Genomic DNA, 26,545 nt, shown 5'->3' with positions numbered 1-26,545 from the left:
AGGTGATCCCTGATTTTAGTCCTTGATAGGCTCAAAAACCCTAGTCTGGTGACCTGAGTAAATCTGTATTCAGAGGACTGGGTGTCTAATCAATCATAGGTGAGAAAATGAAGCTCTTGAGTCCTATGATTATGTTAGAGACTAATCCTTCTATTGATTGATCATTTGCCTGAGTTTTCTTGTCTTTGAACAACCTTGATTAAATGCCAAATAAAGAGGTGACTGCTCTGGGTACTTGCTTTGACCTGATGAAAATCCTGAAGATATGTCATCTCAGGGGGGTAAAAAATTAGGGTATGACAGTAGTAAAAAATGTTCATGGAAGATATAATTTTTATGACTAGAAATCTACCAGCCTTCCTTAAAATTATAGTTTACATGTCAACTCATGATATTATTTCTAACACTCAAGTAAAGTAGAGACATATATTTACCAGCCCTCCTTGAAACCATGTCTGATGAGGCCTTGATGTGTTAAATCCAAAATCTTTGGCCATTTCATTTATTAAGGTACGTGTCCCAAAATCTTAGCACTAAATAAAAATGAGTCAATTTATATTCTATTCCAAAATGGAATTGGTATTAGCACATAAGTTTTGTAAAAAATAAAAACGTACCCACTACATAGTGACCATCTTTCCATCCCTACAAACATAGCATGGAAAGCTTTTCGCGTTTCTTTCCTATTTAGGTATGCAATCGTTGCATCTCTTCTACATACACGAGCCTTCTCTCCTCCTTGCTAAATAAAAGATAAGAGCAAGCATAAGAACATGAACATAAAAAACAAATCAAGAAGAGAAATCGGATTAAGAGATTGGATGAAATTTATATACCTGTAGGTATGCTTGATTTTTTGGTAGTAAATTCACCAGTTCTATGTTGTCGCTTTATTGTGGCATAGTCACAAACACTTTTTAACATCTCATACGTTGACGATGATAGATGTCCACGAAGCCATAAAAAATCCGCAATGGAGTTAAAATCGGTATTAAATTCCAAAAGAGGATTTTCTATCTGTAAATATCAATTGAGTAAAAGTGTTAATCGACATAAATAGTGTTTAAATGATTTTTAAAATTTAAATAACTATATAAAATTTAGAAAATAGGATGACTCACAGCTATCCCTTTTAGATTTATATTGGCTTTGGTGGAGAATAAGCTGAGCAAGTTGGGGTGCATAATGTCCTAAACACAAACAAACATGCATTATATTACATTAATCAAAATAAATTTACAGAAAAATAATATATATATATATATATATATATATATATATATATATATATATATTAAAGATAAGATACTGTTAGGAAGCTGATTTGGTACCCTAACAAAACTAGAGAAAGACTAATAAAAGCTGTAAAATAAAAGAAGATAAAAACTAACTAAGAAAATTAAATTTCATTTTTTTTTCTTTGATACCCTAATGTCTCAATGAGACTACAATATATAATGATACTAGTGGATAACAAATTAGAAAGCCCAAATATTAAAGGCCCAAATAAATAGCAATACAAATAAAACTATTACTTATATAAATTCTTAATAAACTTAAATATTAAATTCCATTCTCTATCATTGCCGCGGGGTCCACTTGAACCTTGTCCTGAAGGTTCTAAAAATATAATTTTATTTTTCTCTAATTCATGAGTAAGTAATTGCAGAATTTGGAATCAACCCATTAGAAACCATAAAGTATTTTTGGGTAATTGAAGTGACACTTGGGCAAATTTCCGTGGTAAATTATTTAATGGAGACAATAGCCAATGTACACATCAGACAATAGAAAATAGTTATATATTGTTCTTTCAACTCTTCTCTAGATCTGTTTGAGATTTCATAGGTTTCAATTATATATTATTTTAGAGTTTCTATTTGTGAATAGAAATCTTGATGTGAAGGTGTTAAAATATGGTTTGGTAATGAAGGTGCTGTGTGTGTAACAATGGACTCATAAGGATAAGAGAAGATGAAGGGTGGTTGTTGATGTGGGTCAGAAATGATGTGGTGTTGTTGGTACGGAATGAAGGTTGAAAATGAAGGATTTATGGATGGGTAATAATGTGTAGGATATTGGTTTCCGGATGGAAGAATGAAGGTGTTGTGTTGTTGTTCGTATGGAATGTAGCAAGAATATGCCATAGAAGATGTTGAGTGCAAGAATGAAAGCACCAATGTTAGGAAGAAATTCCTACCAAGACAATAGGATTAGGGTGTCAACAATAGAAAGAGAAAGACATTAAAATAAACTAAGGAAATTAAAATAAAAGATAAACTTTGATTTCTTGATTTTTCTCAATGTCTCTATGAAACTACATTATATAATATTCTTAATTGATTATAAACCTAAAAGCCCAACAACTATTAAAAGTCCAAATATAGCTAGAGTTCAATAACAATACTAATAACTAATATTATAAATACTATTATACTCCTCTATTAGATACTAGATACTACCTGCATAGCCCTCTCCCGCGATAAAAAAGTCATTGGTTTTGAACTTGTAAAATTTAGAGAACCAATGTTGGAGAAAAACAAGGTTGTCCCTTGCTGCAAATCACAAAGTTAGTATGTATTTGAGAAAAAACTATATCATAAATAAAATTTGAAAATAAAATAAAAGTGTACTTTGGTAAATATAAAAATTATGTGTTAAATTTTTCTTTTAATTAATGTTTTGGTAAATATAAAATCAAATTTTATCAAAATGAAATATAAATTCTAAAGCTTATTACAAAATTGTAAGCAAAGGATAAAGCAAATTCATAAAACCATAGAGGGAAATTTAAATCTGTAATCAAATCAACTTTACTTGTTTGGCTTTTCTTTTGGTTGTAATTCCGACTCTTTGAAGTTTCAACTTTAGAGTTTATCTTATAGTCTTAGTACCAATTTCTTTAGTGTACATGATTATTTTTCTTGTTATATTTATTGAGGCATTAATTTTTTATTACATCACTTTGAATGGCATTAGCAAACGTCATATTTAGTAATTTTTTGCAGACATGGTTCTTCTGGAATAATAGAGGAGATCATGAGTTACCTGAGTTCCAGCTGTATGTAAGGGTTTCTCACAAGACCTTTAACAGTGAGCTTAAAAGGCCCGTTATCGACAAAAGCGCCGCCTCCGATAGAAGAGCAGCCCGGTCCTTCAAAATATTAAATAAAAATATGCTAATTTAGAAAAATATTAACTAACTACTAACTACTAGTCATTAGCAGGGCAACAATTTTTTTTTCTACATAAGAACATAATATGTACAGAAACTCTACCGCCACTTAACCATAGCACGACTGGTTTTGAAGCCGGATGAACTTCTGCCTCGACAAAATAGTAGAAGAGTTTTCTACTTTCACTAACAGACACATAGCCTGAATATTGTTTGAAGTCAACCGATGGTTGGTCAGGAAGGCTTACTATTTTATCCTCTTCTAATGAAGAGGAGTTCACTCTTAAAATAAAAATAAATAAGAAAGTGAGAACACAAAACTTCATTTTTCAGAATTTTATGAAGCAGAAAATGAAATATTTTAAAGATGAACTTGAAGTATATTGTATCGAGAGAGGTTTAAGATGAACTTGAAGTAGATTGTATTGTGATAGTTTTAAGATGAACTTCTGCCTTTTCTGATGTTTATGGCTTGCGCCTTTAGCCAATTCCTGCATTTTTTAATTCTCTTCTTATGTATAAAGACTTACCGAAAATAGTAGAGACATACTTTAAGTAAAGAAATTCACTTTTTCCATTTTCATGCAACTTCAAATTTAATGCACATGTCAAGAACTTCTTGCGAAACTATTAAATCATAAATCATAAATATAATTAAAATGCACTTCGGTAATTAATTATATGTCTTTTTTTTTTTGGATACAAATTAATTATATGTCTTTAAACCCAATATAATTTAAATTATTTAAACAATGTTAATAAATCATAATCACATATTTACATTTAACATAACCAAACATATTTGCTCTTTCACGTAATTATAAGTTAGAAATATAATATTTAAACAAATTAAAAATAATTTTTTATAATTTTTCACATTATATATATTCAGGTATTTTTTATATTATTCGTAGTCAACTATTTTTTTACATTATTTGTAAAACTCAAAAAACAAATTAATTATCCCAAATGGACAACATAAGCAACATAGGTTAGAGAAATCTTAAAATAACATACCACCCACCAAATTTTAAAATTTTAAAAATTCATAATTTCACATATTTATTCTTTACATTCGAATTCTAACTAAAATCATCACTCATAACAAAACAATACAAAATATAAATTTAAACAAATTATAAATCAGGTCTAATTGCATGTAGGGGAAAAGTTATTCCAAATAACATGTTGATTAAAATTTCATTATATTTTTAAAAAATCATGAAAACTGCATCATTTTGTGCGGAAAAAAAAAGAGCATGCATTTGAACCACTGATTTTCTAAAACCGTCGGTTCACCAATTTTTTCTGGTTTTGGCCGGTTCTCACCGGTTCAATAGCATACATGCTCCAACAATCAGACCCGACCGGTGACCCCTCCGATTTCTGGTCTAACCAATCCAACCGACCGGTTCGATCCGTTTTTTAAAACACTGGATAGACCCGTATTACATCATCTATATTAAATCAATTGAACAACATTGTTTTGATAAGTTGGAGTGACCATCCTCTAGAAGAAATTAAAGATGTCATTTAGAATTGTGATGGCCATAGTTTCAATTTCTTGAAGTGTTGAGAGATTACGAAAGACAATATTTTTGGTTTTGTCAACAAGTTTCATTCTAATGTTATATTGATGTAATTCATCATTTAGATCTTTTTAACTTTGATCCCTATATGATCATCCTTAAGATCTAATTGACTATAGACTTATTAGCTAAATCAACTTTTTATACTGAAGTATTATGAAGTTGCTAGGAAAACACATTTCAAGACGCAAGACTGCTTTTATTTTAGAAAAACAAATTCTTGAGATAATCAATCTAGCCAAAATAAAGTAAGATCAATGCCTCATTCTTAAAGTGCATTGCCTCTGTCTCCTAGGGTTTGTATTTTCTTGCCTGTTATTTAGCTTTATATTTTGTTCCTATCATTCTTAATTAGTTTGTTGGCACAATACAAAGCAACATAACGTTTCTTTTTCTACCCCTGAGGGTGAATATGTCACAGCCAATAATTGATGCGCACAAGTCGAATGGCTACAAAAATAATTTTTGGATTACGATTTAAAACTGGGTTGTGTTTTCATTAGATGTGATAACACTAGCAATATACGTTGTACTAAGAATCTTGTGATACATTCACACACTAAACATATAGAAAGTCGACGCCTTTTCCTGCGATCATGTTAAAAAGGATGATGTTATTTTGAATATGTGGAAACAAAGAATTAATTGGTTGATATTTTTACCAAACTGTTATCCACATATCTGCTTCACAAGAAACATAGGAAATTGAGAATCTTGGGTTCTTCGTGCTGTAAATAGATTTGGATCTATATTTTATTTCTTTCGGCTATATTTGTAATATGTTGCAAACTAACATTTCATTGTAGCAAGTTACATCTAAACTAACCTTATTGGTATGATTCTTACAAATTTTATCTTTAGATCAATTACCTTTGTATTTTGTTTTATATATCTATTTTTTTACTTTTTTTGTTCGTTAAGTTCAAAGGTGTTGTATGATTGTTCATTGTGCATTTAAAACCTTTTAAAGTTTATCATATTAATTATGTTCATTTATAGCACATTTTGATTTATTAATGCACTATTTGATCTTCCATTCATGTACATCATGATTACATAGCTTTGTTGCTGATTAGTTTCATATCGTATTGCACATATTTGTTGCATTCAACGTGTCTTTCTTTGTATATATATATATATATGCTCTGTATCCTCATTTGTTGTATATTTTTCTTAGCTATTTAAGCTTTGATTTTGTTTCTCTAGAATATTTTTTTGTATTACTTTCATTTTGTGTTCAAGCTCGTTAGCACATATTCCTTTTTGATCTTAACAAATGGGGGATAAATTGTAATATGAGTCTAGATTTGATGCATTTTATGTTGTTTGTGATTTTATACAATATTTTAAGGGGAGCACAAGAAAATGGAGGAAAACAAGGATTACACTTTCCTTCTGCTAAAAGTCGGCGCAACTCCAATTGCAAAAGTTGAAAGCTTACCAAGCCTAAAAAGGAGAAGACTAAAGTTCCCTCGGCCTACTAGGATTTTTTTGTTGCTTGTCATTTAGCTTTTAGTTTTTTCATATTGTTATTGAGTGAATTTCACATCCTAAGGTTGAATTCGTAAACTATTTTTACACATGGATAAATAAAACTATTTGATTAGGGTCAGAGCAATATGCTTCTAGTCATGTTGTCCAAGTTTTGGATCAAAATAAAAATTTAAGAATGATACAAATCATGTAAAGTTTGGATACTTAAAAAATATTTCATGCTTTGAAAAAGTTAAGGTTCTAGAAGTGTGATTTGAACACTACAAAAAACGCGCTAGATTGCGGCGGTTAATTTGCAGGGTGTTTTCAAAACCCCCCGAAATTGGAACCAAAAGTGATATTCTATAGTTTGTGGGAAAAATAATAGACTAATTTGCGGGGGTTTGTAACCCCCGTAATCTTGTCGCATTTCTTACTCTAACTTTTAGTCTTCTATGCTTTTTTGATAAACATTTTGGCGCCAAATATTTATTTCACCAAAACTGACGCCATATATTTTATTTTGTTTTTAATTTACATTAATTTATTTACATTAATTATTAATTATAATTATAATAATACATATAATATAATTTAATATAAGAAATAATCATATAACATATAAATAATATAACATATAAGTAATTGTATAAAATTAAAAAAAGAAACAGAGAGACTCTTGGGTTAAGAAGTCCACCGCTTCTCACAACACAGCTGCCTTCTCTCACCTGTTTCTCACAAGACAACATCGATTGCGCTCGCTGCCGTTGTCACTCCACCATTGTCTGTTGCCGGCAACAATCTCCGATTACTCTCCGGTCTTCTTCTTTCCTAAGGTTAGTTTGTTTTTCTTTATCTTCTCTTTGCTTTATTAGGATTTGTCTCAATCTTTAACATTTGGTTTACTAAACCCTCCTACAAATACAGTGTTTCTCTTCCCTATTTGAACTAAAACATTATAGAATAGTAAAAAGATTCAATTTCAATGAGATATATATTAGAGGTTTGATTTGGGAATTTAGGGTTCATTAGTTTTAATTTCTTTTGGCATTGATTTCTCTGGTATAAATTAGTATTATGGAGCATTGATTTAAATTAGTTTGATGACTAAGAAATTTAGATTCACAAAAGCAAAAAAAAAAAACTTATTGTGAAATATATATATATATATATATATATATATATATATATATATATATATATATATATATATATATATATATATATATATATATATATATATATATATAGTGAAGATACATGAAGAACACAAATGAGAAGTTGATTAAATTGTGAAAGGGAAGAAACCTCGAAAGAGAATCCGTAATGGAAAACTTAGCCATATTTTGAGAGAGTAACTTACAAATTTCACAAAGTTTCTCTCTTTGACACATTAATACTCCATAGTTCTGAGGAATATATGTATGTCAAATATTTCAATGCAAAAAAAATATATTATTCAATGGTTTTTCACCAACTGAACAATGTTTTATTTTTTTCACAGTACTCATGTTCTTGTTATAACTTTAGAAGTATAAAATGAAAGTGGACTTTGAGTATTATAGTGAAAATGTTAATACTTAAAAGTAGGGAAAGACAAATGTTTCTGGTCCTTAAAAGTAAATATAAGATGCTTTGAAAGAAAACTTTTTTACATTTCACTTGCATGGAATAATCCAATCATGTATGTATCTTTGTTCTTTTCATATCAAACTTTATCAAAATAAGTAAAATTATGAATATTTTACTCTTAATTTCTTTGTCTGTTTCTGCATTAAATATTGCACCAATGGAAATGAGAAAAACTCAACCAAAACCAGAAGTTTTGAACTTGAACAACTGAATCTTTGATATTCTTTGTTGTAACTACCAAATAGATGGTGAACAAATCTCAACAACACAAATAGATGGTGAACAAATATAATAATATTGACACTAAGTTATATGTACACAGAATCAGACACTCAACACATGTTTTCATCAATATGATCATTTAACTCCTATGTAACTCAAAACTAACTTAATTTTCAACCATAGAAATAAAATGAAAACTCATACATTTTTTGTTTATCAATTTATAGATTCAAATAATATCTAGAGATGTGATTTCAATAATAGAAGTTTAATTTTATAATATAAAAAAACAAGGCTTAAATTTCATTTTGAGCATGTACACTTTGAGAGAATCACATGTATCTTATCCTTAACCGAAGCCTTGTTCATTGTTGGTGTTGAATCCACGTCCGCTAAATTGTGTTTCGGTTGAGACTAAGCGAATTTCGATTTCGGTTAGATTCGAAATTTTCGTCCACCTCTACTCCTATGTGTATACAGATTATTTGAGAAGGAGTAAAGATACATGAACACAACACACACATTGTAGTCATATAGTTTCAAAATAAAAGGATAATAATAGTGTATATTATATGATTTTATCAAAGTGTCTATTTTATCTTATCTTTTACTAAGATAATAAACTTTATCGGATACTTTCTTTTTTTTAGTTTGATGTTATATCTTTATTCATGAAAATTTTATAGGTATGGATAAGTCTTGGATTTCAAAGCTACATACCACACCTGAATATGAAATTGGATTAGATATATTCTTAGATTTTGCTTTTAAGAATGTGGCTGTTTCAGATACAATACGATGTCCATGCCCGATGTGTAGGTTTTTGAAACCGCAAACTAGAAGTGTAGTTAGGGATCACTTACTATGCAAACCATTTCCTAAGAACTATGTCGTATGGACCCTTCACGGTGAGAGAAAACTTCCAGAGTCTTCTAGAAATGAAGACTTTGTGCAAGATAAGTTTCAATCATATAATATGATGGAAACAATGCTCAATGATGCATTTGGTAACTATAGGCAAGATGCTGCTAATTTAAATGAATCAGACCCGATAGCCTTAGAGGACATACCTAATGAAGGGACAAGAGCTGATAGCGGTGATTTTCGTGAGTTTCTCAACGATGGAAGCCAGATATTGCAAGAAGGAAGCAAGTATACAAAACTTGAATTTATAATCAAATTATATCATATAAAGGTATTGTGTGGATTAAGTGACAAAGCAATTACTATGATATTAGATTTGTTGAGAGATGCGTTTCAACAAGCAAAGTTACCTCATTCATTTTACGAGGCAAAGAAAGCCATCAATAAACTTGGTCTTAATTATACAAAGATAGATGCATGTCCAAATGATTGTATGTTGTTCTTGGGAGACGACGAAAAAGAACTACAAGAATGCAAGCATTGTGGAGCATCTCGATGGAATCCTAAGAAGAAGAAGAAGCAAGCTGCAAAGGTGTTACGTTACTTTCCACTAAAAACAAGATTGCAAAGATTGTTCATGTGTTCTAAGACTGCAGAGCATATGAGATGGCATGCTTCGGGAAATAACAATGATGGACTATTAAGACATCCAAGGGATGGTGAAGCATGGAAGAACTTTAATTTAATTCATCCCGAGTTTGCCTCAGATCATCGAAATGTTCGCTTGGGACTTGCCAGTGATGGTTTTAACCCATTTGGGACCATGAATTCTAAATATAGTGTTTGGCTAGTGTTCTTGATCCCATATAACTTTCCTCCTTGGATGTGTATGAAGCACACTTCCTTCATCTTGTCAATGATCATTCCTGGGAAATCGAGTCCCGGAAATAATATAGATGTTTACTTACAACCCCTTGTGAATGAGTTAAAGGAGCTATGGAATGATGGCGTGGTAACATTTGATGTATCCATGAATGAAAGTTTTAGAATGCGGGCAGCTCTTATGTGGACGATTAGTGACTTTCCGGCTCTAGGTAATCTGTCTGGTTGGAACACACATACAGGTTTAGCTTGCCCAAATTATAATTTTGACTCATAAGGTTTTCGTTTTAGTAAAAGTAAGAAGTGGTGTTTTATGGGTCATCGTCGTTTTTTGAGCAGAAATCATAGATTTAGACAAAATCGAGTTCGCTTTAATGGTGACACAGAAGAACGAAATCCGCCATCAAAAATATCAGGATCTGACATTTTAAGGCAAACAAAAGATCTTGATGTTACATTTGGGAAAGGAGAAATGTTGAATGGTAACAAAAAGAGACCTAGAAAAAAAGTTCAGCAGTGGAATAAACGAAGTATATTCTTTGAACTTCCATATTGGGAGTTTAATTTGCTGCGTCATAATCTAGATTTTATGCATATTGAAAAAACTGTATGTGACAATGTCTTGGATACTTTGCTGAAAGATAAGAATAAATCAAAAGACAATCTCAATGCTCGAAAAGATTTGCAAGAGATGGGTATTAGACGTGATCTTTGGCCTGATGAAAAAGGGAGATATCATTTTGCTTTGTTTTCACTAACACGTGATACAAAAAGGTTGTTTTTGAACACATTGAAAAATGTTAGATTTCCAGATGGTTACTAAAGTAACATTTCTAGATGTGTTGATTACGCTCAACAAAAGATTTCTGGTTTGAAAAGTCACGATTGTCACATTTTATTCGAATACTTGCTACCTTTAGCCATTCGCAATTTATTGCCAAACCATGTTACAACAGTCTTGGTGGAGTTTTGTTCATTTTATAGACTTCTCTGTTGGAAAAGTTTAAATATTACCGACCTTCAAAATCTCCAAGAGTGTATTGTTATTACACTTTGTCATTTGGAAATGTTATTCCCCCCATCATTCTTCACAGTTATGGTTCATTTAAGTGTTCATCTAATAGAGGAGGCAAAACTTGGAGGTCCGGTGCATTATCGATACATGTATCCCATAGAGAGGTAAGTTAATTACTTTTACAATTTAAAGCATCTTGTTATATGCATCAATATTGTATACACTAATTCTATAATGGTTTTTATAGGGAATTAGGTCATTTGAAATCCTTTGTACGCAATAAGGCTCAAGCAGAAGGTTCTATAGCTGAGGGTTACATAATGGAAGAGTCGCTCACTTTTTGTTCTCGGTACATTGAAGATATAGAGACACGGTTCAATAGACCTAGACGTGTCTGTGATGACTCAAATGAGAATGAATCTTACTTTGCATCTCCCGTCTTCACTCGACTTGGTAAACCAGTGGGAGCTTCCTCAGATTTCACATTAACTCGTTTGCAAAAGATTCAAGCTCATCGTTATGTTCTTCTCAATTGTGCAATAGTCACACCTTTTGTTGAGTGAGTAAATAGAATGAACTCTGTCTTGTTTATTGATGGAATATTTTAAGCATCCTAGTCTCAATTAATGATTTAAATATGTTTAATTAACATAGAGAATTTAGAGACTTCATAAGGAGAAGTTCAAGGTCAAGAAGACCTTCTGCTACAGAAATAGAAAAAAGAGTGTATAAAGATTTTGTTGATTGTTTTCAAAGATTGGTAAGTTATAAATATTACTCCAAATTTTCTTGTTATTTTGTGATCATTCCATGAGATCTAATCTCATATGATAACTAATGCAATCAATTTAATTTAGATTTTGAAACCAGAATCAGCCAATTCATACTCAACTGATCTAAAATTCTTAGCACGGGGACCTTTGGACAAAGCAAAGAGATATACTGCTTACAACATTAACGGGTTCAAATTTCGAACATTATCTAGAGAAGAGGGATTAAGAACACAAAATAGTGGGGTTTTTCTAACATCCAACACATCTTGTGTTTCAAGTAGTGTTGATAGAAACTTAAGACAAGCAGATTTGCCTTATTATGGGAAGTTGGAAGATATCATTGAGATTAACTACTATGGTCATTTCAAGGTTGCTCTTTTCAAATGCAAATGGGCAGATACCACACGAGATAGAGGGTATAAAAAGGATAGCTGGAATTTCAATTGTGTAAATTTTGATAGATTGATTCATAATGGTGACCGTGAAGAACATGATCCGTATATTGAGGCATCTCAAGCTCAATTGGTGTATTATGTTGATGATTTTGTTAATACCGGATGGAGTGTTGCCGTGCATTTAAAGCCGAGAGATTTGTATGAAATGGGGGAAGAAGTAGAAGAGGAAGTTCATGAAAACATGTCATATGAAGAACATGAACTTCCTTTGCATTTTGATAACAATGATGATGAGTATGTGCAATTAGCTACAAATCATTTGAATGATGATGTAGTTGATTAAATATTAGGTAAAAAATTTCAATTTCAATGTTTTCCGTGTAACCTTTTTTTGAATAGTTGAATTTGTGATTGTTGATGTTTGTTTGTTGGTAACTTTCCGTGTAACTTTGGGATTGAGGAAGTGATTTGGAAATCTAGAATAATTTATGAGATTCCATTCAAAGTTATACAATTGAGATGATAAGGTAAGGTAGGCTTTGTTCTGTACTACTATGTGTGTAGATAGAAAGGAGCTTAGGATGATGCAAACATTGGTGTTCTCTTAATATTTGTTTTTCTACAATTCTTATTTTAAATCATAACTATAAAGGCTCTGTTCTGTTAGGTATTTTAAACATTGATATTTATTTTATTTATTTTGTTATAATATGCAGGCATGGCAAAGCAAAAGCGTTTTCCAAATCCATTAAAGTCAACACCTCAAGTTCATACTTCACCTCAAGTCCATACTTCACCTCAAGTTTCCCAATCACCTCAAGCATCCCAAGCTCATGCTTTTTCTCAAGTTCCACCTCAAGTTCATCTTACACATCAAGTTTTACCTAGAGTTCATACTTCACCCCAAGTTCCACTTCAAGCTCATGCTTCATCTCAAATTCCAACCCAAGTTCCTCTTACACATCAATCTCTACCTCAAGCTCATAATATACCTCAAGCACCAACATCAATCTCTACTTTTATTTATTTATTGTTCTATTTTAGTTATATTATTAATAAATTAACTTGTATTCATTTTTTATAGGAGCGTTGTCGCAAAAATAGAGAAAATCGTAGCAAGCAAGTGATTCCTCATACCGGTGGTTCTAAACCTCTTTCGAGAAAAAGACATGAGATGGTAGTTTTAAAAATTAACTTTGTATGTTCTAATATTTGATATGACTTACTATCTATTTTGACTTACTTTCTTCTTTAGTTTTTGGAAACCGGTCAACAACCTAGTCGTGGAAAATTATACATTGAAACCCATAAAAAAAAGACGGGTCGTTTGTAAATGATGCAGCAAAGAATATTGTGGTAAGTTCATGATGAATTCTATGCTTGACTTTCTAAATTACAGTTTGAAAGTTTAATAATGGGTTCATGATAGGCAATGACTATTAGATCTTTAAAAACTCTTCAATTTCTAATTGTTTGTATTGGTTCATGATAGGAAATGATAGGCAATGACAATAGTTGGTTCATGATAGGCAATGTCTTTTGTTTTTATTATGTTCATGATAGGTTTATAATAGGCAATGACTTTTATTCATGATAGATTCAGGATAGGCAATGGCTACTGTTTTTAATAGGTTCATGATAGGTTTATGATAGGAAATGACTTCTGTTATTGATAGGCAATGGCTACTGTGATTGTTATTAATTTAATGATATAATTCTATTGTGATTGTTTTGGTAAAACCAATAATTTTTTATCATTAAGTCTGCTGTGATTGATTTTAAAATGATGATCTTGTATATTGATAGGAGCAAATTGAAGTGGGTTTGACACAAAGCAATATTGATGAATCTCAAGTATCTCCTAATGGTGTTGTCGGTAGAGTCTTTGGGCCCGAGTATTCTGGAAGAGTGAGAAGTATGGGTATGGGTGCAGATCCTACTAATACATTTAGAAATAATGGAGTTAGAATTTCAAATTTGCGTAATTCTTCAACAAGTGTTGCTGAACCATCATCTAACTTTTGGCAAGAGAAGTACATGAACTTGGAATCTCAAGTTCAAAACAATATGGCAGCATTTAAAGCATATATTATGATGAAAGAAGGAAAGATTCCTGATCAAGTGGCTGACATTTTGGGTTTCTCAAATGTAAGTTCTAACTTTTATCTTTTAGTTTCACTATTCCATTAATAAAAATAACTAATGCATATTATGTTTTAAGATCTCTCAAAGAACCTTAAGCTTAAGATATCTCTAATTCCACTATTATTTGTGATAGTTATTGTGGCTTTTGTTGTCAATGAAAAACAATTCGGTTCTATCATAATTGATAGGGTAATTAGAACTCCCAATAGTATAGTGACAATTTAAAAAATATTCTGCAGACTTATTTCCCAAACATTATGCAGACTTATCTATTTTTTTTTTAATTTCAGCCAAGTGATATTGCAAGTGAGCCTAATTTGCCGTTGATTGCAAGAGGATCTTGTGGTGGCAGCAACATTTGATGTGCATTTTATTAAGGAGATTGAACAAGACTAATATTGATTCTATGTTTTTGTTATGCTGACTCTTTAGATGAAAATTTATATTAGACTAAAATTTGTGTTTGATTGTCAGATTTAATATCACACAAATATTTTGAACAACATATTATTATCATGTTCAAGTTGAAAATGTTATCATGAATTTAATTTTTATGATACCATTTTAACTACATTTATGTTATGTTACTTATTTAATTTTGTAGTCTACTGATTATATTTAATACTTAATTACAAATATCATAATCTAAAAATATACTGTAAAAACAATTTCAATAAAACAAAAAAAATAGAAAATTTTTTTAATATAATTGTTTAAAAATAGTTGATTGGCTAAATAATTAACTGATAAATAAGGATACAAAATATTAATTGCGGAGGTTCCAAATCCCCACAAAAAAGTTAAAAAATAAATAAAAACTCGTATTCAAATGGTGATAGAGGGGGCTGGGAGTCGCCTCAAATTAACTCTCTATAATGAGGAGGTTTAAAACCTCCGAAATATAACCCCTGCAGTTTGGTACCAGCGGTTCGCCAGAACCCCCGCATATATACTATGGGAATCGTAACTACGGGAGTTTTAAAGAATCCCGCAAAATACGTTGCGGAGGTCCCCTGATTTGAATCATATTACTCAAATCACATAAAGCAGGCTGAAATCACAGAGTCAATTTTTCTTGGTTCTTGGATCTTGATTCAAATCACTTTATCTCTTGACTTGTCTCATACTTTTTACTTATGACTTGAATAAAATATAATTTTCTCTCTAAGTTTTGTGCTAGATCTCCAGCACATATATAAACCATTTTTCTCTAAAATTCAATTCACCATGTTGGAAAACATACACATCCGCTTTTGATTTATAATTCATAACACACTTCTTCTTCGAGTTTTCAAAAGTGTTTTGGATCTTGTTTTGAGTTTTGTAAATAAAATCATTTCTTCTTCAGCCTCTTGCATCATCCATTGTCGTTTGAATCTATATCTCATTTTAGGGAATGGGATCTATAAGGTGAATTACTATTGTGATTAACATTTTATTTGAAGATCTCTTGAAGATTCCAAGGGTTTGAAATCATGTGTGTAGTTATGGTTGGGACAGACAAATCCAACGGAAAAGAACGAGGTTCTTCTCTTCAGAATTACTTTGGTATAATTTAGCAGAAGCCTGCAAACAAAGTTGGTGTTAATATCATCTTTAGACATGCCAAGGCTCAAGATACCAGTAGGATTGAGTAAAGATCGTTGCAGAATGGAGACTTAGAGCAACATTTTTGGATCTCGAAGATTTAAATCGATTTCAATTGAATATTTTGCAGGTACTCCGATTTAGATATTTTTAACAAATAAACTAGGATTCAGATAGAAATTTTTCCAGCATTGCTTGAATTGTGATTATACTAATCAACTATGTAATATTTGTCCAAATCATGGTGGAATAAAAACAAATTTTCGATGAGAAACAATTAGAGACCGAATTAGGTGCAAGCAAGGACCAAAAACGTTGAACCAATATAAATCTCGGTGCAATCTTCTTTATCCCTATCTTTTAGATTTTCTGTATAATTACATGCTAGGTTTATTTCATTAATATATATTATGTTCATAAGTGTATGTTTTGTTAGATTTAGACCTCAGATCGTTATTGTTGTTGATTTCCTTGAAATAGTAATTCTAGAATTCTCATTCTATTTAAATTATTCATTTACACAACTCATGTGAAACGGACTATAATTCAATAAAATGTATTGATTTCTTTAGTTACTCATTTCATCTATTTTCAATTTTGTATATTGATTGAGTGTTATGTTTACTCCGTCCAAAAACATATATTGTATGCACATTTTTCAGCTGCACAAATATTTTTAAAGTCTGATCTTTTTGAAAAAACAAATTTGTAAGGAGGTCTATTGAACATCCTTCAATAGAACAAAAATACATTTTTAGTAGAGGTTGTTAAGTCATTTCACTTCCACTTGACTTCGCAAGTGACACAGTGGCAATTCCGTAAATATTTGTAACTTAGTTAGGCCGGGTGCATTTAAAACTAACTAAACAAATATTACGTAAATAAAATATGATTCACATTAAATTTCTTAAGTCGCATGTGTTCACTAACTGACTTAAGTCTATTTATTAAGTCAATGGTCATCCACCTGACCTAAATTTTTTTATTTACTTTTAACAAATTAAATACCATTAGGGAATCCAATAATTTTTATATTAAATTAAAATAATAGAATAAAAATATTCTTATTAATTGAAATACTTCAGAGATAAAAGTATTGAAATTATAACCATCATCTTCTCGTCTGTATACTAAAATGTCTTCAACCCTTATTTTTATCAAACTGCAGGCCGCTGAAGTACCACACCACTGTTCGTATGTATACTAAAATGTCTTCAACCCTTATTCTTTCAAACTACATGCCGCTGAAGCACCGCACCACCCTTTCTTGGCCATTGTATCCATATGTCATTCTTTCTTCTCACATCTATCGATTGCTAAAACAAAACAACATTCATTGTTAATTTTTTCTCATTAGATTAATCTTTAGTAATCTTTGCATAATTCAAAATGGGCAACCATTCTGCAGGAGAAAAAGGCAAGGAGGGAAACTAAAGTTCCCCGTAAACAAGTAAGAATCAAACTTTATTCAAAATTATATGATATATAAGTTGAAAATCTTTAATCTTTTATGTTCAATTCAAAAAGATTGATGAGATAGATAATAAAAGAAAGTTAGAGTTGGAAAATGAGATTTCTGATACTTCCTTGCAGTTAGGGTATGTTATGGATGCCATAATTACTCCCCTTTCATCGTTGACATTATCATTAAAATCCATCCCAAAATATTGCACTTAAATCTTTGAAAACATTTGAATACTATTAATGTTGTTATGGTTATAGTTAGTTAACAGAACAAAGTTGGACATATTTTATTTAGAATGAATTATTGTTGGAAAGGTTGGTTGTGTATAGAAATAATTTGAGTTTTGATGTTTTTTTTTCTTCTAATTCAATATCTTATATTAACATTTTGTTTATGAGATTGATGAACTGGAATAGATATTAACCTTAGATTAATAAATAATTGATGCAGAAGAATATTTAGTTTGATGACAAAATATAATATTTTATTTTAAGATTGTTTGCACCAGGCTGAATTTCATTTAATAAAAAATCCAACCTGTTAGGTCATTTAAATATTTCAGATTTATAAAAGAAACTTCTTAAGTCGAGTACAAATGGAATTAATGTTTTATAAAGCTTGGAATTATTAAGTCGGATAACTTATAACCGACCTAATAACATTTTCTTAAGTCAGGTCTAAATCTGACTTAAGAAGTCAAAACTTTTTATGTTTGTAATTCTTTGACTATTGTATTCTCATATTCTTGCAACACTTAAGAGAATAGGTTTTGTGTGCCAATGGACTAGGTGGAAAAGAACCTGTAATTTTGTATGTTGGTACTAGGTAATGGGAGCTCAAATGAGGAATTCGATGTGGACTGTAGATCACACTAAGGTGATCCATTGGAACCCTTTCTCTTTTTAATAGCAACTGAAGGGTTGACTAGTTTATGTCATAAGATGGTCCAACCATTTAAGTTAGATGATCATCAATTTCATATTGTTAATAAAATTGGATGTAAAATTGGCAATTATAAAAATATAAAATAATGGGCCTTTGTATGGATTGGTAATGAATCTTTTAAGGAAATGTTCCCTGATAGGAATTAAAAAAGCAGTAATAAAGAAGGTATACTTGTGAAAACAGGGTGGTGGAAAGTCCTGAAATGGAAATGGTGATAGGTGATAGGTGATAGAGGCGTACCTCCAAATATATATTGTATTAACATTTTGTTTCTATTTTTCAATATTGTTTTATTATATGATAGTTATAATATAATTAAAATAGCATTGTAACATAATTATATAATAGCATGATTATTTTATAAATAGTATATGGAAAAAAAGGAAATACACTGACAGTGTAAAGTATTTTTACACTGTCAACCAATGAGAGACATGCATCAGAATAAATCTCATTTTTAATTTTAAAAAATTGAAATTATATGGTAAATTAAAATATTTTGATTGGTTGTATGTGTAAAACTATTTTACACTAACAGTGTACTGTCTTTAAACTCATAGTATATTATACTATAATTTTAAAATAGAAATGTAACTTATTGTAACATAATTATATTGTTTACTATATAGAATTATAAAATTGATATAATTGACCAAAATTCCTCAATTGGTCGATTGATTAAAATATTTTTGTGATTATTATAACTGACATCAAATGAGGAAAAAATGTCGATGAATATGCCAGAGACTAGTAATTTACAACATGGCTTAAATAGTTGATCACATGTGGAATATGAAGAATAATTTAAACTACAGGATGACATGATTGGGGATGCTTTAAGGGTGAATAAGGACTACCACGAACAATAAGATACCGATGGGGAAGAGTTGTCAAAAGAAAAAGCTCAAAATTTTTGCCAGTTGTTGAAAGATATAAATGCATCATTGATTGAGGATTTGTCAGACTCTAAATTATCTATGTGTGTGAGATTGTTGGCCGCAAATTCAAACTGGAATGTTCCTGATCATTGTTTGGAATTCTTTTGTCAGATGATGTTGAATTCGACTCCTCTGAAATACAATTTGCCTACAACTTATTATGATGCAAAGAGGTTGGTTATGAAGTTGGGATTGGAAGTAAGGAAGATTGATTGTTGTTAGGGGGAAACCAAACTTTGCCTCATTTTAGTCAAAGGGTTCAACAGACTATGCCTCAGTTTAGTCAAGGGATTCAGCAAACTATGCCTCAGTTTAGTCAGGGGGTTCAGCAGACTATAACATCACTACTCACTTCACATAATGGTCCGCATGATTTTTTGCACCCACATCATTCTAGCCTATATCTGACACTCTTGCCATACATGCAGTCTAGGGGATCTCGCATTCCACATCCTCCACATGGATCCTTGTATCCCTTCTTATGGGCTTACGCACCTCACATTCCACACATGGATCCTCGACATCCTGCTCACACACAACACATGTATCCTCACCAGTCCTTCAGGAGCATGATGACCATATATTGCCCGACCAGGAGGAGACAGAGGAGGACATTGAGGACGTGGATGTGGCTGCGATGGAATATAAACTTGAGAAGTTTGAGGGAAAATGGGTTATTAGGCTTGTTGGAAACTCGTAAGTTTCTTTTTTAATACTTATTCAAGAGGGGACATTTGTTGTTCCATTTTTAAAAATTAATTAATACTTATTCAAATTATTGTTATTTAGTTTTGTGCCAGGTAGGTCTGCTGCAGTTAGCATAAAAGGAGTTATTCAAGAGTTATATAAAGCATCTTAGAATACTTTTGGACAACTTATAAAGAAGGACCCTGATTTGTATAAAACTTGGTTTGATAAATTTAGGGTATAATTTTTTCTTTGAGCAAATAATTTTTCAATATTGCAGGAGACGTGCGTATGGCACAAACTAGATGACGATATAATTGAGATTAATTTTAAGAAAAGCCCTCCAGCCCGACTTTCTGACATGCTTAGGCGTGTCAGGCTTGCTTAGGAAGAAAAAGGGATCAGGCCTCCATGGATGGGCGAAAATCTATTTAAAGAAATGCTTGCTTATTGGAAATCAGATGAGTTTAAAAATAAATCTGAAAAATCAAAGCAATGTAGAGCGTCAGAAAAGGAAGCCGCTAATCATAGAGCTGGAAGCATTAGCATTGACGATCATGCTGAACGGACGGTAATTATATTTTGGCAAAATACTCTTTTTGGTCTCTTATGTTAACCTCGGGGTTCATTTTGGTCCCTTAACTTCAAAAAATGTCATATTGCTCCCTTAACTCTTCAAAAGGTGTCATTTTAGTCCTTTTTGTTACATTAGCGGCGGAAAAAAAATCGATCAGTAAATCAGTCGCTAATATGACAAAAAGGACTAAAATGACACATTTTGAAGAGTTAAGGGACCAACATGAAACTTTTTGAAGTTAAGGGACCAAAATGAACCCCGAGGTTAACATAAGGGACGAAAAAGGGTATTTTGCCTTATATTTTCATCTCACTACTTTTTAAAATTATAATCTAAATTGTGTAATATTTTTAATTTAAGTTCTATGTGTATTAATTAGACTATTGAAAAAGGAAGCACTTCATTAATGCAAGAGCTTCATGAGAGAACTTAATAGGGAAGAGATGGAGAGTATAGCGACGAACGTGTTAGAGATACTCAAGTAAGTTGATATTAATATTTATATCTTATATTAAATTTTTAAACTCTATTATTTATTTTAATTTTTTACGTATGTGTAGGCGGTGTACCAAATAGTGAAGGTAGAATTTTTATCTAAACATTCTGAGGTAGCTGGTACATGAGGATAACATCATCTTGATCTAGCTGTTGATCAATATCTTTGGTTGAAAGCATGTAAGGGAAAGAATAAAAATAGAAAAATCTATGCTATTGGACCGTTAGCTGGCAATTACAAAAAGGGGATAGATTTTCTTTATATAGGAGAATTACAGACGAGGAAGGGTCCTCACGTCCGCTGACATTAACCCCTCAAATGGCTAAAATAATTAGACATTAATTATCTCAAAGTGAAACAACACGTGAAGCTGAAAAAAAAAACTGAATTTGAACAAATGAGACAACAAATGCAACACCGAATGCAACAACAAATGCAACAAATACAACAACAATTGCAACAAATGTTTCAACAACAATATGGTGGTGGCAGAGTTGGAGCGGTTGGTAACCAATGAGCGGTAGGCGAGAATGAGAATGATGGAAAAAACGAGACCGATGAGGACTATTTAGATCCATGAATATGAATTTAAATATGTTGAATGAATTATATAAATTTATTTAATTTTGAATTTTTAAAATTAATTACGAACTTAAATATTTTTATTATATATGAATTTAATATTTATAAGTAATTTCTGATTTAAAATTATTTATTATATTTATATTATTATAAATATTAAAATTAATATTTAAAATAATATAAATATTTAATTTTTTTATTATATTATTAACTGTTTCCGTAGTTTACTAGTAAATGACCTGTGCGTCCGCACGGATTTGAATTTTGCTAAGTCAAAGTTAAGAAATGTATATAATGAAAGAAGAAGTAAGCAGGAACCGTAGTAATTGTGTATCAGAGTACTAATCACAATCACATACTCATGAATTTAATAATACAAGATAATATGTAGTTGTAATGAGATAAGTAAAAGTTAATAACATATAAAAAAATATAATGTTCCATGTGAAAGCTTATATCATATTTTTCTTAATTTTTTCAACTTATATTTCTCTTAATTATTTCATCACTTGACAAAAAAATATTAAATTAGATAAAATACTAAATAAATTATGTAAGTGTTGGGTGCAATTATTGTCCATTTTAGCACCCGTAAAATTGAGTTCAAATTTTCTCCTAACAAACATAGAATAGAGAGAAGTACTTGAAATTAGAAGAACAATAATGAAGGAAGTTGTCATTTACTTTAAAATCCATTCATCGCACTTAATTTAATATAGGTATGCTTCTTAAAAGTATAATTTAAAATTGAAAACTTAATGAAAGTAAACCGTTCAATTTTTATTAAAAATATCCCATGAAAATAGTGAGTTTATGCTAATTATAAATAATTATAATATTTTTTTGATTAAAATAAAAAAGATATTGTGGTGATAGTGTCCCGTGAAAACTTCTTAGATGAATAGTTTTCAATTTTAATTAGTATATAAGGCTTGGTTGTTGCTAATATATAATTGTTATTATAAAATCACTAATAACTGAAAATATTTAAAAATAATATGTTATAAAAAATGTATTGTGGTGATAATGGCCATTAAAATTAGTGAGTTTGTGTGAGAAATTTCATCGGAGTTGGTAAAATTTACAAATATCACTCTCATTGTTATTTAGAAATAAAGATTTATCTCTCACATAAAAACATAATTATTAATTAAAATAAAATAGATATTACGTTGGTAGTGACCCGTAAAATTAAAATTGTTATAGGACGGCCAAATCCTAGGAAATCCGACACCATCTTCAGAGATCCGAACACCGTAGAGAAAGATCTTCCCAGATTGATCCATCTGACCATGTTCTTTTAATAAAATAGATTATTAATTTTATTAAAATTAAGAAATAGATTAATTCTTAATTTTAGTAATAATAGATAAATAGAATTAATTAAATATATTGTAAAACCAAAATTTTCAAACTTAAATATTTATATAAATGTCATTAGTTTTTTTCTCCATTGAGTACACAACCTGCTAATAGGACATGATGTGATGTAGACATCAACTTTAACAAGATGGACCATGATAAAGAAATTTTAGATTATATAGGCCTAAGGTGCAGCTATAACAAACTGTATAATACTTCCTTTCACTCTACTTTGAGTTTTATGCAGAAAGTGTAGCAGAAAACGTATATTATTAGCATCTGCCATCTAGGATGATTTTTAAATATTGGAAAAATTAATTGTTCAGTTATTAACATGTTGTAGAATACTTCACTGCACTATATTTTATAGCTGTAATAGATATCTTACACTATAAATCATGAAAAAAGGCCAGAGAGGCTGAAAGCTAGAGAAACTCTCTTAGTCTCTTCTGATTTTAAAATTTGTAATTAATTACCATCACTCAATTATATTGTTAAAAAAGTTATAAAATTTGTAAGTACAAAATGGTAACATAAGAAAGTTTTTGGTCTTTTGTATTTCTTATACAAGGAGAGAGATTAGATAGTTTCAGAAGCATTACTAAAAAATGTGACCATATCTGTACTATGAAAAAGGTAGTTTATGTCATGTTATAAATGAAATATAAAAATATGTATAGCTTGCATGGGTTGAAGCAAATGTCAGTACTTAGCAGCATGGGTTGCAGCAATGTAAACTAAAATGATATATGTTGTCCTACAAAGATACATGGAATATTCAAGCCGTTCCAAACGGATATAAGACAACGCAGACCTACTATGCTTAGTCAATTAAAAAGTAGGATACGGGGTTGATAAGACCGAGATTGTAGCAAGCATAATACATATAAAATACATATGCTTTTCTGTCAACATCACCATTACCATTTTAATGGAAGTGTTAAGCAGGTGGCCTTACGGAAGCCTTAAGATAATCATTTTATTATTGGTAATGTAAACTAAGTTTTAAAATGAAGGACTACTAATACACGTGACATTGCAGTGTTTAAGAAATGATTAAAAAATGTATGTATTTTTTTTTTTCATTTGAAACTGTAAGTAGGGGTTATTGTTAGTAGTTGATTAGTTGATAGTTGATAAAAGATAGTTTTAGAGAGTTGTTTAGAAAGAAGGCTATTTCATTGATTTCTTGGATGATTGTTTACAATGTAGCAATTGCCTATTTATAGGCTTCAAGTCACCAACCTCTCAATGGTGGTGAATGTTTCTACATTACATTAGTTCTTTCTAGAGTTTTCATGATATGTTATTATCATGATAAATCTAGATTCTTCTATATTTGCCATACACTTATATATCTAGATTGTTCTACCATATTCATACAACTTATAGTTCTAGGATGTTCTATATTTTCATACATATTATATTTAAGAATACTCTAGAAATTTGTAGTAACTTCAATACTCCTCCTTGATACAAATTTCTTTGACTCCTAGCATAGCTCGTAGATCTTCAAATCTTGGTCTCGGCAACGCTTTCGTGAATATGTCTGCAATTTGATCTTCTGTCCTGCAGTAGTCAAGTCTGATCTCTTTAGTTGCTTCAGCTTCTCTGATAAAGTGATACTTGATTGCTATGTGTTTTGTTCTGCTGTGATGCACTGGATTTTTCGCCATTGCAATTGCTGATTTGTTGTCACAGTTGATCTTAGTAGGCTCATCTTGTTTTTCTCCCATGTCTTCAAGTATCCTGCGAAGCCATATAGCTTGACTCGTTGCTTCAGTAGCTGCCACGTACTTTACTTCTGCTGTTGATTGTGCAACCGTAGCTTGCTTCTTTGAGGCCCAAGAAAATATTCCTGATCCTAGAGAGAAAGCATAGCCAGAGGTGCTCTTCATGTCATCTAGCGAACCTGCCCAATCACTGTCGGTGTAGCCAAGTAATCCTGAGTTGGATTCATTAGTGTACCATATACCGAACTCTTTTGTACCTTGAAGATACCTCAAAATTCTTTTTCCTGCTCCAAAGTGTATTTGACTTGGGCTTTGCATGAATCTTGATAAAAGACTTGTAGCATACATTATATCTGGCCGTGTAGCTGTTAAATATAGGAGACTTCCAATTAGACTTCTGTATTTGGATGCATCAGCTTCTGGTGCTCCATCATTCTTTTGTAGTTTCTCATTTTTTATAAGTGGAGTAGCGACAGGTTTGCAACCGTACATCTTGAATTTCTTAAGTAAGCCTTCTGTGTATTTCTTTTGTGAGATGAATATCCCTTCATTTCTCTGACTTACCTCTATACCGAGGAAGTAACTCATCAAACCAAGGTCGGTCATCTCAAAGGTCTTCATCATGTCTTCTTTAAACTCCATCATCACCTTAGTATTGTTTCCCGTGTAGATAAGGTCATCTACATATAGAGAGAGTAAGAGAGTGTACTGACCTTGGGACTTGATGTAAAGTGTAGGCTCACTCTTGCTCCTCCTGAATCCTCGATCCATGAAATATTGATCAATTCTGCTATACCATGCTCGAGGTGCTTGCTTCAAACCATATAGTGCTTTTCTTAGTCTTAACACTTTGCTTTCTTCACCTTCGGATATGAATCCTCGTGGCTGCTCCACATAGATCTCTTCTTCAAGTACGCCATTAAGGAAGGCAGATTTGACATCTAGTTGATGGATACTCCATCCTTTTTGTGCCGCAAGAGCTATTAAAGCTCTTGTGGTATCAAGACGAGCTACTGGTGCAAATGTCTCATTGTAGTCAATCCCAGGTTGTTGTGAGTAACCCTTAGCTACTAGCCTCGCTTTGTGTTTCTGTATGGTGCCATCAGGGTTGAGCTTTGTCTTATAGACCCACTTAACCCCAATGATATCTTTTCCATGGGGACGATTTACTAACTCCCATGTGTTGTTTTTCTCGATCATCTTTATCTCTTCTTCCATTGCCTTGACCCATACTTCCTGCTTTGACGCTTCTTCAAAACTTCCAGGTTCAAGTATGGCCATGTTACAGGTTTCATATATGTCCACCAAGGATCTTACTCGTCTTGGAGTATGTAACACCCTTCTAAACCCCGTGGAAATTAATAAAATAATTCAGAGTAAAACATGAAAACAAGGGTGCCACAATTCAATTTAAAATAATTATCATAAATCAATTGTCATGCTTCACTTAAGAACGAATCATCAATTTAACAAAATCATGTTTTTACACAACGGAATATTCATCATACGGATAAGCATAACATCATCTATGCAATATCCCACAAAATTAATACAATAACAACACAATGGAGTAACATCATAGACTCTAAACTAGCATTCCCCAGTGTTACAATATCAGAGCATGACACCGACGCTATACTTAAACAAACTGGCCTATGAGCTATCCTCACCAAAGCCAAAAGCCGCTACTCGCCAATCTGAAATGTCAACAGTAAGGGTGAGTCTCATTCAAATTAACAAATGTTATTGAATCATAAATAATAACACATCATAGTTACATCATTCACCCAATTGTTTCATAAACAGACATTCAGACAAGTTTCATCATCACAAAATAATCAATCAACACATCATCAATATTTATAACACTGGAATACATCCAATCATGTTATAAAAGTCATGCATATGAATGCAACTGACACTATGCATGTGGTACCAACATCATCAAATGGGAATAACCCATGACCGATCCAACATCATCAAGATACGGCCCTGCCAGCACAGATTC

General features: G+C 31.3%; 3 protein-coding genes across 3 annotated transcripts in view; 2 read left to right on the top strand and 1 right to left on the bottom strand.

Moving 5' to 3' along the window:
* The window catches only part of LOC131597126 (uncharacterized), a 28,563-nt gene extending 25,802 nt beyond the window's left edge, over positions 1 to 2,761 (bottom strand). The window contains exons 1-3 of the mRNA XM_058869839.1: positions 2,463 to 2,761; positions 1,122 to 1,190; positions 837 to 1,017 (exon numbers count right to left, since the gene is read on the bottom strand). Of these exons, the coding sequence (XP_058725822.1) occupies positions 837 to 1,017; positions 1,122 to 1,190; positions 2,463 to 2,495 (283 nt within the window). The 5' untranslated portion in view covers positions 2,496 to 2,761. The remainder of the gene's footprint in view (positions 1 to 836; positions 1,018 to 1,121; positions 1,191 to 2,462) is intronic.
* A 6,018-nt stretch (positions 2,762 to 8,779) lies between these two features.
* On the top strand, positions 8,780 to 10,114 carry LOC131597125 (uncharacterized). Its single transcript, XM_058869838.1, has one exon. The coding sequence runs from the start codon at positions 8,780 to 8,782 to the stop codon at positions 10,112 to 10,114; it is 1,335 nt and encodes a 444-aa protein (XP_058725821.1).
* A 3,198-nt stretch (positions 10,115 to 13,312) lies between these two features.
* LOC131599101 (uncharacterized) lies at positions 13,313 to 14,657 on the top strand. Its single transcript, XM_058871579.1, has 3 exons — positions 13,313 to 13,376; positions 13,827 to 14,168; positions 14,456 to 14,657. The coding sequence occupies exons 2-3, from the start codon at positions 13,938 to 13,940 to the stop codon at positions 14,525 to 14,527; spliced, it is 303 nt and encodes a 100-aa protein (XP_058727562.1). The 5' UTR covers positions 13,313 to 13,376; positions 13,827 to 13,937; the 3' UTR covers positions 14,528 to 14,657.
* Positions 14,658 to 26,545: the final 11,888 nt, after the last annotated feature.

Source organism: Vicia villosa, linkage group LG4 (genome assembly GCF_029867415.1).
Source record: "Vicia villosa cultivar HV-30 ecotype Madison, WI linkage group LG4, Vvil1.0, whole genome shotgun sequence".
NCBI lineage: Eukaryota > Viridiplantae > Streptophyta > Magnoliopsida > Fabales > Fabaceae > Vicia > Vicia villosa.
This window is presented reverse-complemented; position numbering and strand designations above follow the sequence as displayed.

Bases quoted from the DNA above. Each gene is read 5' to 3' on its own strand.
- LOC131597125 (XM_058869838.1), top strand. From the start codon at position 8,780: ATGGATAAGTCTTGGATTTCAAAGCTACATACCACACCTGAATATGAA.
- LOC131599101 (XM_058871579.1), top strand. From the start codon at position 13,938: ATGGGTATGGGTGCAGATCCTACTAATACATTTAGAAATAATGGAGTT. The intron at 14,169-14,455 runs GTAAGTTCTAAC...TTTTAATTTCAG, and splicing joins ACATTTTGGGTTTCTCAAAT to CCAAGTGATATTGCAAGTGA.